Here is a 15,018-nt window from a genome sequence, read left to right on the forward strand (position 1 = left end):
AAAGGTGGTGAATGGTAACCTAGAGGATCGCTGCAATAATGAGAAGGACGCTGACCTGCAGAGATAAAAGAGACAAATTTGGTCTCTTTAATAAGGGATAAATTAACTGTGGAAAGAGGCAGATAACAAAGATGGTTTCAGGACTGTATACAATGTTAGTTATGAGGATGGATCGGCTGAAGGAATGTGGACTGCAGAGTTTGGTGGATAGAAGAAGGAGAGGTGATATGATTGAGACTTTCAAACTGTTGAGAGGCAGTTACAGGGTGGACACTGGGGAGTTTTTTCACTTGGTGGAACAGTGGGAAGGAGCTATGACAACAAGCCATCCCTGGAGTTTGCAAAAGGAGGCTGTGAGCAAGAGGATGAGGAGTGGTTGAACAGTGGAATGCATTGCCTGATAGAGTGGTGAGAGCAAGAACAGTCATTGAGTTCAAAGAGTGGTATGATAGACTTTGTGTTTCCTAGGAAGGACCTCCCACAATAAGTTTCTTGACTCCATGGAGGCTTGAATAATAATAATATTCATCAGGAACTCCATATCTTCTAATAATTATCCATACTGTCAGTACTATCAAATGCTTTGCCATATTCTGTAAAATGTAGGTATAATGAGATTATAAATTCTATACTTTGTCCAGTGATATTAGGTACATCATATCTGTGTACAGTAGTCCCACCTGTTCTAAAGCCAACTGGCTCATATCTTTTCTATTGCACTTTTAATCCTGCTTATCAAAATTTTACACTTTTGTGGGTAATGACAGTAGAGTAATTTCCCCTTTAATTAGTGAGATCTTTCTTTGGAATTATGGTTATTATTGATATTGATTCTTTCCATTGTCTGGGTATCTTTTCAGTCTACAGCACATTATTATTAATGATCACTTGCAGTTTATCAGGAAATTTTTGTAGTTGTCTTAAGCATTTTTGTTATTGAATTATCATTGCCACATGCCATTTTTCATCTTCTCTATTATGTTTATTATTTCATTTTTAGATATTGGTTCTAATGTTCCAATGTTTGCAATATTTAAATTTATACTTATAGGAGCATCTTCCATTACTGAACTTCTTATATCAGTTATATTGTTTTCTGCATGTAAAATTTCATCAAAATGCTCTTTCCATCTCTTTGAACAATTTTATCCTCTTCAGTTGGCAGTGCACCATTTTTATCCCTTATAACATTAACTTCCTTCCTTCCTTCCTTCAGAGTATAGAGTTCACTGGACTAACAAGACAAGAATCCTTAATAGAATGGCTCTGTACTTTTTAAATCTGCTAATCTTTCCTAACTTTATATATTTATTTATTATTTTATTTTTTTCTAGTTAAGAAATATTATTTTACTTGTCTTACATTAGCTATTAAGGTGGTGCTTTTCAGAATTTTCTGTTATTGTTTGATTACAATTTTGTAATTCTGTATTGACCAGTGGCAGCCTGTGAAGTTTTTAAGTGGGGGTGCTGCCTATACAAAATAATTAAAAAAAAAAATTTTTTTTCCTAATCAGTAACCAATTTATTAATAAATAAATCTACAGAGTTATTTATTAATAAATTGGTTACTAATTAGGAAAGAAAGAATTTTTTTTAAATTATTTTGTATAGGCAGCACCCCCACTTAAAACTTCATGGGCACCACTGGCTTCTACCATATTTTCTTTGTAATTCCTTTTATTTTATTTTTCTGATCTTTTAACTTACTGAAATCTTTTTCCTTAGAAAATATATACTTTAATTTTGTGTTCAAAAATTGGGCTGTGATGGGGCTCATTGATAGTATTAACAGAGAAAAAAAAAAAATTTGGAATTTCGAGAAAAAGAGTCAAGTTTTCAAGACCTATCAAACTGGGAAACTGTCGTATTTAATTAATTTTACACAGTTAAGGTAGATCTATCTTTTTTTGCACCTGTCCTATGTTTTTCAAATAAAAGTTTATTTCAACAACAGTAGACACATTCATTAAAAATGTACCAGAAATTCAGCCTCCAGAGGACTTGTTGTCAGGCAACCACAAGCGATGTCAGATTATCAGATACATCATATTTGGATATTTATCTAAATATTTAACAAGGCCTTTAGAAAACCCACAATTTTTGAGAATGTGCTTCTGTGCTGTTTATTTTATATTTATGACCATTATTTTCTTATATCTAACAAGAAAATAAATTCACAACCCTCAGATTTTGTTATTTTCTGCCTATTTTTCAAACATATTTAATGTCTGCCAATTTCATCAGTTATCCATTTCTGCAATTTCTCTGTTTATTTCATTTTCTAGTTTTTACTTTTATTTTTAAAGTTACTTAAAGAAAGATACTTAGGATAGTAATAATTAACAATATATGCCTTGTTAGATGGTAGCACTTAGCTATTTTTATTTGCAAAACTAGAAATAATAATAATAAATAGTATATAATAAATAAATAAAAATAAACTAGAAATAATAAAATTTTAAGTTGAAAGAAATAATTTGTACAAAGTCAATAATAAAGATTTTTAAGTAATAAACATTTTTAAAATTAAGAAGTAATAGCCTTATTCAAAAATATAGATTTATCTAAACTTAAACCTTTTAATTTTTTTTTTTTTAGATTTATAATTATAAAAGTTATTTTAATTAAATTTAATTTTTTGTCTGTATTACATTTGAGGAACATAGTTGGTTTCAGTGTATTCTTTTATCTTCCTGTCTGAGGAAGTACTTTATTAAATTTTGCCTTAACAATCACCATCTATTTCAGGTAACCTGAAGCTAAGAGCCAAAGGATGTGAGTACCAAGGGTTTGGTTGCCTTTTTATTAATTATATCAAGAGTAATATATGCATGTATGTAATACTGTGCTTTTGAAAAAAATTAGTCTCCAGTAGCTTTCTTAGTTTTGAATAGCCTAGATTAGGGACCTCCAAATTATGATCCTTAAAGCTTTTTAAATTTTTCCATATGTAAAATGGAAAACTAATAATAAACTTATGTATTTTTTTGCATACGTTTCAATGTTTGCCATGTAAACATTGAATTTTTTCTTTGAGAAAATAAAGATTTAGTGATGTAGTTCTCATTAAGTATGTTTTACAAACTCAGCTACTTTCTGTCCTACTCAAAAATTATCCATTCGACACTCTTGTAATTTGGAGATTCCTGTTCTAGATGAAATATTACAACAAAAGAAAGGCAACAAATCCAATATTTTTGTTTCTTATCAGGCTGCTCTAAATAGTGGTGTAAAGCTGCTGGTGGATGCAGAATATACATATGTGAATCCTGGAATCAGTCTTCTTGCTCTCTCCATGATGGGTGTGTTTAACCAAACCATACCTTTAATATATAACACATATCAGTGTTATTTAAAGGTATGAACTAAGAATCCTTGTCTAATCAGGTACTTTTAAAGGTACCTGTGGCATAACTATAAAACAACAAAAATTAACGTGAATACCACAGTAATGAAGTTTAATGAAAGTACAAATATTTTGTACTGAAAATAACAGCACATCATCAGTGGGTGAAAACAACAAGCAAATCAAAGAACAGGAATACAAGACACCTACAACCCTCGATTTACCAATTAAAATGGTTGCTGTGCACTAGAAAGTAATATTACAAATTAATAATATTAAAACTATTATTTAAATTAAGGGGATATTAAATCCCACATTGTTTCAAAACTGAATGAGAAACTCAAAGATCGGAATCAAAGAGTTTCATGCTGAATATAGTAACTATAAAAGTATCGGCGACTACTAGCGTAAGCTAAAGCACTAGTCCATAGTACAAACAAGGGCAACTCGCAGCAAAGGTGGGGAAAGTTTTGATCGCTATTCTTAGTATTTTTCATAATGTAAAACCCACATCCTAGGAGATGTATGATGTTATACATTATGGTGGGAGGTCACTACCCAGACCGGTTTTGATCTTTATTGAGATCTCATCAATGAGTAGCTAGACCCTTAATTTAAATAATATTTACATCGCTGAAATGAAGCCTATTGGCTCTTTATTTTAAATAATTTATGGGTGTACCTTTTTGACAACTCGTATAGCAGAGTATATAAGTTCTTTTCGCTATACCCTTGGTATTATTTTGGTGTAGCTACTCACTGATAAGATCTCATTAAAGATCGAAACCAGTCTGGGTAGTGACCTCCCACCATAATGTATAACATCACCCATCTCCTAGGAGATGGGTTTTACATTATGAGAAATACTAAGAATAGCAATCAGAACTTTTCCCACCTTTGCTACGAGTTGTCCTAGTTTGTATACTGTGTACTTTGGGCTACGTGCTTTAGCTTACATTAGTAGTCGTCGATACTTTTATAGTTACTATATTCGGCATGAAACTCTTTGATTTTGATCTTTGAGTTTCTTATTCGGTTTTGAAACAATGTAAGATTTAATATCCCCCTAATTTAAATAATGTTTACATCGCCGAAATGAAGCCTATTCGCTCTTTATTTTAAATATTATTAAAACTATTTTTGATATTTAACAGCAAATGAGAATCTCCCAAACTTTCAGTGAGAGTGATACTTATTCCGATTCAGGTTTTCCATCAGCATAACCTGAATTGGAATGATTATCTCTCTTTCCCAAAAGTCTGGAACATTCTCATCTTATATAATTATCAAAAAGTTTTAATAATATTTATTTTTAATATTGATTTCTAACATACAGCAACCATTTTTAATTAGTGAACCAGTTGTTGTGCATACCTTGTATTCGTTTTTTGATTTTCTTGTTTTTTTTTCCACACACTGATTTGCACTTTCATTAAATTTTTTACTGTGGTTATTATGTTAATTTTTGCTGTTTTAAAAATCCTTGTAGATTTTAAGAGATTTTTTTCATTATTGTTTTTGCTAATTTAATTTCAGTGGATTTTTTTTTATTACATATGTTGTTACTCTCAACCTAATCAAATCATAACAATATTGATATTATTTAATTTTTTTTAAGTTATTGTGATCGTTATCACACCTCAGAAAAGTCACATGATTCATGCAGATGATACACCCTAGCTGTTGCTATACCTGTCATATGGTGCCTTAAATTTCTTCATTGTCTCTCTGTATTACCAACACTATCCTGTAATCATACTCACCCACTGTTTAAAAAATGAGCTTCTTACTCAAGCTTTCATCTTTGTTTTTGCGATTGCTTTTTATATTTGTTCTCTTATTTTTAATATGCATATATCAGTCTCAAGAGGCTTTAGAACCTGTAACCTTGATGAGAAAGGCTATTTTCCAGAAGATAGAGCTACTTGGAATAAAAAGTGGGAAAGAGAAGCACGGATGAGGTTTGTAATCAGACTGCAAGTTGAGCAGCTGCTGTTCATGTTATAGTCCAAATGCAAGAATAATATTCTGTGGATTTGGGAGTTGTACAGAGTTAGCAACCTAACACCTGAGAAGTAATGAGAAGAAGAAAAGAAGATCAAGTTTTTTGAAGGCTAAGGATGTAATGTTTATCGAGGAAAAAATAGTAAATATTAGCAACCAAAAAGAGAAATCTTAGATCTTATATATTGAAAGTTTATTTTTCACTTGGTTAGACTATAATAATTTAGTTTAATCCTTTACCCAAGTGTGAGCAAACAAATTTTTTGTGCCTGAAAATATCTTCAGGACAGGGGTAAGGTAGTACAACACTGGGAAACTCAGAGCAAAGGTGGGCCAAGCTAACATCACTCCTATCTCAGTATCTCCCATAATGCAAAACACATCTCCTTGCAGATATGTATAATGTTATGCATTAAGGGAAGGGCCACTACCCAGACTGGTTTTGACCTTTATTGAGGTCTCGTCAGTGGGAGCCAGGCCCAGAAGTGGAGATACCAAGGCAGAAGCAATGGAGAGGTCATCTTTATCTACAGGAGTTGCCAAAAGGTGTGCCACCTTATTATTAAATTACTCTGGATTTAGAGAAATACTCCTTACCCCTGTCCTGAAGATATTTTCAGGTGCAAACTTTGTTTGCTCACACTTGGGTAAAGGATTAAACTAAATTTATTATAGTCTAACCAAGTGAAAAATAAACTTTCAACATCTTTCTCTAAATCCAGAGTAATTTAATAATAAGGTGGCACACCTTTTGGCAACTCCTATAGATAAAGATGACCTTCCATTGCTTCTGCCTTGGTATCTCCACTTCTGGGCCTGGCTCCAACTGACGAGACCTCAATAAAGGTCAAAACTGGTCTGGGTAGCGGCCCTTGCCTTAATGCATAACATTATACATATCTGCAAGATGTGTTTTGCATTATGGGAGATACTGAGATAGGAGTGATGTTAGCTTGGCCCACCTTTGCTCTGAGTTGCCTGGTGTTGTACTACCTTATCCCTGTCCTGAAGATATTTTCAGACACAAAAAAATTTGTTTGCTCACACTTGGGTAAAGGATTAAACAAAATTTATTATATTAGATCTTATATGAGTAACTGGTTATTATTGATTGGAAGGTGAGATGTGGTTTATTGTGTAAGAAATAAGAATAGACCTATGTGTTATTAGCATTGAAGGTGATAAGGTTGTCATTATCCCCTTCAAGAATGGCATGGGGATCAGTGTTTATACATTGGTTGTAGAAGCTTGGGATATTTGATCACTGCAGGGTTTGCCAAATGAATAGAAGAAACGAAGATATAAAATTTTTCAGCAATCCTATGGATGGGATTTATAGTTAGTGAGAGAAGGTCTGAATTTCTTTTGTTGTAGCATTGTATGTACAAAGCTATCATCAGAAATTTTCAGTGGTTTGTTATGGCAGTGTTGGCTTATAGTGAGAGTTGAGTGTAATGATTCTTCATCCAGTAGTGATAACTTTGTATATTTTCTTCAAAATCTTTCTTTATCCTTATTAATCTTCTCTTCAAACACTATATATATATATATATATATATATATATATATATATATATATATATATATATATATAGTGTTTATTAGGATAACCAAGTTATTTTATAAACTTGGTTATCTTAACTTCTAATCCCAAGTATGCAAACAATTAAGTTTGCACCTGAAACAAAGCTCAAGTCTAATGATGGTACAACACCAGGGCAACTCATTGTAAAGGTTGGTAAAGCTCTGATCACTATTCTTAGTATTTTCCCATAATGTAAAGCACATCTCACTAGAAGATGTATACTGCAATGCATTATGGGTGGGGTCACTACCCAGACCGGTTTCAACCTTTTTTGAGGTCTCCTCAGTGAGTTGCTAGACCCTAAATACCAAGGTTATAGTAATACAGAGCCTTATCAACTTTACCTATAGAAGTTACCACAAGGTGTTTTTATTTTTAATAAAAATCTCTGGAGGAGATATAGATGTAATAATTTTTTTTAACTTGGGGATATTGTATATTAGGATAACCAAGTTATTTTATCAACTTGGTTATTTTAACTTAGTTTAAAAAATAAGTTTATTTTTTACCTGGTTATTTTATAAAATAACTTGGTTATCCTAATATACAATATCCCCAAGTTAAAAAAATTTATTACATCTATATCTCCTCCAGAGATTTTTATTAAAAATAAAAACACCTTGTTGTTAATAAACACCTTCTTATTACTATAACCTTGGTACATTACCTACGCCTCACCAGCATGGAGTCACACTTCAAGATCAAACATTTCAAAATTACAGAGAATCCAAAACAAATGCCTTAGGATGATCCTGGATGCACCGTGGTTCATCAGAAAATCACAAATTCACCGAGAAACCGGCACTCCATACATCTCCTCTCTTCTTCGTGATCTTGCAGAAAAATTCTTCGTGAAGTCAAGTTCACATTCAAACCCACTAATTGTGCAAGCTGTCAATTACAATGAGACTGATTACTACAAACACAAAAGACCAAAGGCTATTCTTCTCTCAACTGATTATAGCTAACACTACTGCCCTCAGAGGGCGAGCTTAATTGCTCGCAAATCTCCCATTCCCAAATAACTCTCATTACAGATAAAGGGGAATATGAAAAGCACTTGTGCTTCACCCATCCTGTCAGCAACGTCAATGGTAACCTTGGTATTTAGGGTCTAGCTACTCACTGAGGAGACCTCAAAAAAGGTTGAAACCGGTCTGGGTAGTGACCCCACCCATAATGCATTGCAGTATACATCCAGTAAGATGTGCTTTACATTATGGGAAAATACTAAGAATAGTGATCAGAACTTTACCCACCTTTACAATGAATTGCCCTGGTGTACCATCATTAGACTTGAACTTTGTTTCAGGCACAAACTTAATTGTTTGCATACTTGGGATTAGGAGTTAAAATAACCAAGTTTATAAAATAACTTGGTTATCCTAATATACAATATCCCCAAGTTAAAAAATTTATTACATATATAGTGTTATATATATATGAAAGAATGATCATTAACTCGGTTAACATACATATTTTTATAAAGAATTGAATGACTAGAACCGAGATTTAAGTAAAAAGGTTTTAATATTAAAAGCAATACTAGTTTCGGCTTGTAACAGCCTTCATCAGGTAACATTATAAAAGAAAGAAAAAAGAAAAACACTAAAACACTGAAGCTTAAATAAACTAAGAACATCATAGAAAGTCTCTATACATAATTAACATTAAAACGTTGTAGTTGTATTTAAAGCTGTTCTTTCATTTGTTGCATTGTTGGGAAAGTGCGTGCTTGCATGAATACCAGTACATGATTACAGCTGAATGACTATCTGGGAGGTTGTAGCTCAAGTTATTATTTAGATGAACAGGATTGAAGATGATTTCTCTAGATTCCATGATTTTTCTCTCTAGTCCATCATTGCAATGGAAGATGTTAGATTTTTCCCGGCTGACTTTGTGACTTTGGTTTCCATCATTAGGATTAGCTGAGAAAAGGATATGACTTGATAATGCACTGGCTCACTGTCTCTTGTAAGTAATGTCCCTCGTGTTCTTCCATATGCAATTTGACAGATTTGTCTGTCTGCCCAAAATAAAGAATATCACAATCGCACGATATTTTATATACACCAGGGTATTTGAGTTGATGATGACAAGGTTTTGGGTGGCTTATTAAGAAACGGATCTTTGGAAGTGGAGTGAACAAGATTCTGATATTGTATTTTCTCGGCTAATCCTAATGATGAAAACCAAAGTCACAAAGTCTGCTGGGAAAAGGATATGACTTTTCCCAGCAGAAAATCTACTAACATCTTCCATTGCAATGATTAACTAGAGAGAAAAATCGTGGAATCTAGAGAAATCTCTTCAATCTGTTCATCTAAATAATAACTTGAGCAACAACCTCCCAGATTGTTATTCAGCTGTAATCATGTACTCACGTTCACGAGATGCTACTAGCACGCACTTTCCCAACAATACAACTAACGAAAGAACAGCTTTAAATACAACCACAACGATTTAATGTCAGTTATGTATAGAGACTCTATGATGTTCATAGTTTATTTAAGCTTCAGTGTTTTAGTGTTTTTTCTTTCTTTTATAATGTCACCTGATGAAGGCTAACAAGCCGAAACTAGTCGTGTTTTTATATTAAAACCTTTTTACTTAAATCTCTTGGTTCTAGTTATTCAATTATTTATAAAAATATGTATGTATATATATATTATGATTCTTTTATTACTCTTAATTTATTTTTTAATTTTTTATTTCTGTTATTATTGAAGAATCATTTAATGCCTTCTTTAGTTCTCCATCAGCTCTTTTTGTTTGTGGTATCTGTCATCTGGGTCTTTATCAACAAAAGTAGTCCAATAATTTTTTTTTTAAAGTTTAAGCATGATATTCTCTTATTTGTTAACAAACAAAATGAGGCATGCCTTGGTGGGACTGCCATCTTGGCCTCTAAACCAGCATTAGGAGTGACATATCCTCCAATTCAGATACTATGGTTATACTGCCTCATTTGTTTTTCAGTATGCACCATGTGAAGGGGCATCTGGTTGGAATGGGCTAATGTTGGAGTATGTTAATGGACTATGAAAAAAGAACATACATAAAGCTGGTGTATAAATGTATATGGAACAAAAACAATTGTTAGAAATAAAGCCTGAGCTTGAAAACTCAAATATGAGATAAGAAAAATTAGGAGAGTGAATGCATGGCATCATTGTAGAACTGTATATTACAAAAAATAAGACATATGAAAGGAACTTAGCATTTAATAAAATGAAGAATTAGATTACCAAAGCTTGAATGTGAAGCAAAAATAGCAGGACAAAAGACCTAGAGGAAGACAAGATGTAGATGGATTGATGTATTGAAGAGTGCTAAGAATTGATCATACTGGTTCCTCAAGTAATAGACCAGTTTGGAAGAAACTCGATGGAAAACAGTAATAATGAAATCTTAATTCTGTTCAACTGTCAAAATACAGTTAACTCTCACTATAGCAAACATCATTACGACAAACTTCTCTTCCTTTTTTGTTCTTCGCACTCATTCACATGCTTCTTATCCTCTTTGTTCCTTATATTTGCTCATATTCTCAGTGCGATTCAGATATATTGATAATAAATATTTGAAAAATTTTTAATAACTTTCTTTTAAAAATTGAAGTTTGTCACACAAATTAGTGCCTTATGTAAGATATGGTAATTTCTTCAACTTAATGATTTTTTTTTCCCAGCAAACTCCTGAAAACATTAAATTTGAAATGTCCATAACAGATAAGTTTAGAGTATGCTTTGCTGCTAAAATTGTTCGTGGAGCTTACATGAACCAGGAAAGAAGAAGAGCTATTGATTTTGATTATCATGATCCAATATGTGAAAATTACATGTCAACCAATGAAAATTATAACAAGTAAGCTTATATACTTTTTCTTCTTTAAGTAATATCATTGTTTATATATACATTGTTTACATATACAATACCAGGGAACATTGAGCACTTTTTTGTCCTACTACATGAAATAATTTAGAGGCAACTTCGCATTTTGAGTGGTTAATAAAAGGATCTATGAGACTTCTAATCTCCTAGGCAACTGAGACTAGGAGCCTCTGATTTTTTTGATTAGTGATCTGATTTTTTTTTAATTTTTGGAGGGGAAAAAAATCCCTGCTTAGAACACTATTCCCTAAAATTTCTGGTTAGGCTTTGCAATTTGAAAATTGCTATGGTGCACTAGTTTGCTGCTATAGAAAAGCTGTTAGATGTTAAAAAAAAGTATCCCAACAGGATATATTTTTATATGAACAGTGTATATGCCTTATCATGACAACAGAGTACTTGCAGTTGTATGTTGAGCCATAGATCACTAGTTACTATGTAGTCAGCTACCATCTTGAGATAAAAAAGCTAAATCTGTTTTTTTTTTCCTCTCAAACTGATGCCAGTGAAATATACAGGGTGGCCATAAATTGACTTTCCCTCTTTGGTATCTGTAGCTAAAACTAATACACAGAATGAGACCACATTTTGAGACTTTCGAAGGCATGGGGAGATGAATTCTGCAAAAAAATGATTTAGTACCAAAAATCGCCGATAGGGGAAATTTTGGCACTGGCAGAGCCAAAAGCAGTAAATGCATGTAAAATGGATTATGCAAATTATGGGCATCTGAAGATCCTCAAGCGATCCAGTAAGTATCACTGCATTCTCCAAAAGTAACCGTGTGGTGTGGCTCCACAGCTGATTTCATAATCGAATTCTTTACCAACTCATGGTAAAGGATTAAACCAAGTATATAATTTCTTGGTATCTTTAATTTATAGTATAAATCATTTGTGGGAATACATTCCTCGGAGATGCCGAGGAATGTATTTCCAGAAACTCTCTGGTCATCTTACGAAGCTTTCATAGTTTCTACATTCGGCTTTAAAACAATATCCACTTTGCTTATGTAATCATGTCAAGATATTTAAATATCCTTATAAATGGCTATTACATTTTGCTAAAGTGAATTTTCTTTAGAATAGTATTAGGCATGACTTTTTGTTAGTTTCACTAGGACGTTTTTTGGTAATTTGTTATAGTGAAGCTGTTTACACTGACTTTGTTGAATATTTGGTATACAGGCAGTTCTCATTTAAGATTATTGTCTAAGAGTAAAATTAAGATTGTCATTTTGCATTTAGACAGTGTTTTGTTCTTAATATGGGGAATTCAAACAGCTTTAACAAAACTGTTAAACCTATGCTTAAAATTACTTTTCCTAAACCACCTTTTGCATTTGATTTTCAAACAGTGTGAAGGAGGTCCACTTGAATACCCTAGATTTTTTGGAATTTATTTATTTCATGTCCATTGGAGCAACACAAAATTCAGCAGCTAAATTACTCAAATCATGGGAAGTACAGTTTGCAAGATACAGTAAAAAGACAGTATTATAAGTTAAGACATAGGAAAGAACATGGGTGTTCAAATTTATATGTCAATCTAGAACTTTGCATACTAGAAAGCAGCAACATCTGTGCACATTAGCCAAATCTCTTCTTATGCAAAGTTGATTCACTTGTGGATATATCAAAAGTTGTTCCATGGTTTCTCTTTCACCATACTTGCAAAGATCTGAATTTTTTCATTTTTCCATGAATTTATCCATAGATTTCATTTAACTCCTTTTTTTTTTTTTTTTTTTTTTTTTTTTTTTTTTTTTTTTGAGGCTGTGTTTAAATTTCCTAATCTTGATGTGTAACCTGTTCAGGCTCATCTTGCTAGATAGTAGCTTTCTGACAGTGGCAGCTGTAGTTTATTTCATGTTTTATTGTTATCAAGTGATTTTTGTCAGTTCTAATTTGGTGGTTGCTGTTGCTTTACTAAATAGTTCTGTAAAAGGCAAAAGGCTATGGTGTGAGGTGAGATGTGATGCTGTGTAGCTGAATTTTCTTCATACATTGGATGTCTACGATCATTCAGCTGTTGTAAGAATAGTTCTTCTAACAGCTAGTAGAAATTAAGTCACCTTTGCTGATTTTAAGCAGCTTGTGATTTGTCTGCAACTCGTGTTAATATTGTATGAACTTAGGAGGTTTAACATGAATTTATCCATACTGGGCATGCATACTCTGCAAGTACAAAAAATAAGGAAGGAGCTACGGTTCTTAAGGTATCAGCAGATGCACTCTACTTTAATGAGATAAGTTTTTGTTTCTTGTACTAATTTTAGTTCTTGTTTTCCCTGTTTTTTTTTTTAAATGTCAGGGTTTGTTCAAGAGTGACACCTAGATATACTTAGTTTTTGATGTGTTAGGACTGTATTGTTCCATGTAATATTTAATCTTCTGTCAACCTTGCAATTGTTGAGGTGAAATAGGCTTATCTAGGTATGACTGGATTGGTAAACGAAAAATTTTCTTTGTATTTAGGCTCATGGTGTTTAAGCATGGCTTCTGGCAGTAGTGTTTTTTTTTTTTTTTTGCCTCTGAAAGTTTCAAAGAACATTTATTTTCCAAGCATGATCGAAAAAAATCTGTCATCAGTATACTGTGAGATCCATGATGTGCAAGACTGTTCTGGTACTAATATTTTTCAAAGCAAGGGCTAAGTCTGTTGAGGATCATCCTTTTATACGTTGTATAGAGAGTAAAGAAACCGGCCTGTAGTTTTTTTGAATCTGTTGGCAATTTGCCTGGTTTTAGAAGGGCTGAATTCTGGCTTTCTTCCTAGCAATGAAAGTGTTTCAAGACAATTGTTATATATAGACATTAAATCAGGTTTTTGGTATTTGGGTCAAAATTTAATATTTGTTCACTTATGCAAGTCATCCAGTCCTGCAGCTGCGCTGTCTTTATTTTATTTTATTATTTTTTACAGCTATATTAAGTTCTGTTATATCAAAAGGTGAGCTGAACTGTATGTGGTGTTTTACTTATTTTGCTATTTGTAGTAAAACATTGACTATATGATCAGCTCTAGCCTCAGGAGTCTTATTATGCCATGAGTAGTCTGAGAATTTTTTAGTTTATTTAATTAACAAATGTTTTTTTTTTACATTATGTTGATAGTAATATTAGGCTCAATGTAGCCAATGTCTTCATCCTGCTTCCAAACAAGCAACCTCTTCAGAAAATTGAAGATATCACTTGCAATTAAAGAATGACAAAAAAAACTGTTATGCTAGCAGATAGGGGTAATATTACAACAATCTTAAATCACCTCTGATTACAGAAGCTAACCACTCAGTTAAAGAATTGGTCCACATGCTGGCTATTGGACTACAATAAGCATACTTGAGATAACTCTTCACTCACTTCTGAAAAAAAAAATAAAAAAAATCATGGATATTATTTCTGGGAAAACACCCAGGTTACTCCTCTTAACAAACTATTATATTTACAGCTATTTTGTCTGCTTCTGTTTAGGAGTGCCCCTGTTTATATGTCATGGGCTTTTTACTCACGGATTCTTAGGGCATTGTAGATGTATATTTACCAATAAATATATGTAGCATAAAGGAAGAGAAATTTACACAACTTTTTCTGGCTATTGTGGCTTTTCTTCTTTCTGCGATGTGCAAACTACTGTGTGTGTGTGGGTGGGTGGGGTAGGCAATTTGGGAGAATTAAAATAGAAAATGGAAAAAACCCATTTTTTTTTGTATAATATATATATATATATACATATATATATTATATTATTATGGATGGACAGAGCGTTTTTTTATATAAGATGGGAAAGGGGTTGAAAACAGCGAGTGATTTTTAGAGGGGTTGTGGGAAAAGGGGATTGACGTGGTGCTGTCCGTTTCGACTATGCTTGGTCGTCGTCTGAACACATGGAGGAAGTGGATGCTATGTCAGGTAGGTTAGGTGCTTCTGCTTTAGAAGTGTTTGTGTTATCGCCTATTGGTCGGGGTTGTGACTTCAAAAAAAAAAATCGCCTCTTGGCCTGTAGAAGTCAAATAAATTAAAACCATATAATTTGAGATCCTTCTATGGATATACAGGTTTAAAAATCCAAAAATAAAATGGCATTGATTCCCCATCTACAAATTAGCCATTTTGCCTTCTAAGAAATAACACTGGCAAAATGGCTTTCTTAGAATACTGGCAACACTCTTCACACACAAAGGA

General features: G+C 32.7%; 1 protein-coding gene across 2 annotated transcripts in view; it reads left to right on the forward strand.

Annotated features, from left to right (window-relative positions):
* Positions 1-15,018, forward strand: part of LOC150095698 (hydroxyproline dehydrogenase-like) — a 128,871-nt gene that overhangs the window by 98,695 nt on the left and 15,158 nt on the right. For both annotated transcript variants that reach the window (XM_090410573.1, XM_090410572.1), the window contains 2 exons: positions 3,214-3,360; positions 10,632-10,807. In XM_090410573.1, coding sequence (XP_090266699.1) covers positions 3,214-3,360; positions 10,632-10,807 — 323 coding nt within the window. The remainder of the gene's footprint in view (positions 1-3,213; positions 3,361-10,631; positions 10,808-15,018) is intronic.

Source organism: Typopeltis vanoorti, chromosome 20, assembly GCF_054136105.1.
Source record: "Typopeltis vanoorti isolate ZY-2024b chromosome 20, IOZ_Tvanoo_1.0, whole genome shotgun sequence".
Classification (NCBI taxonomy): domain Eukaryota; kingdom Metazoa; phylum Arthropoda; class Arachnida; order Uropygi; family Thelyphonidae; genus Typopeltis; species Typopeltis vanoorti.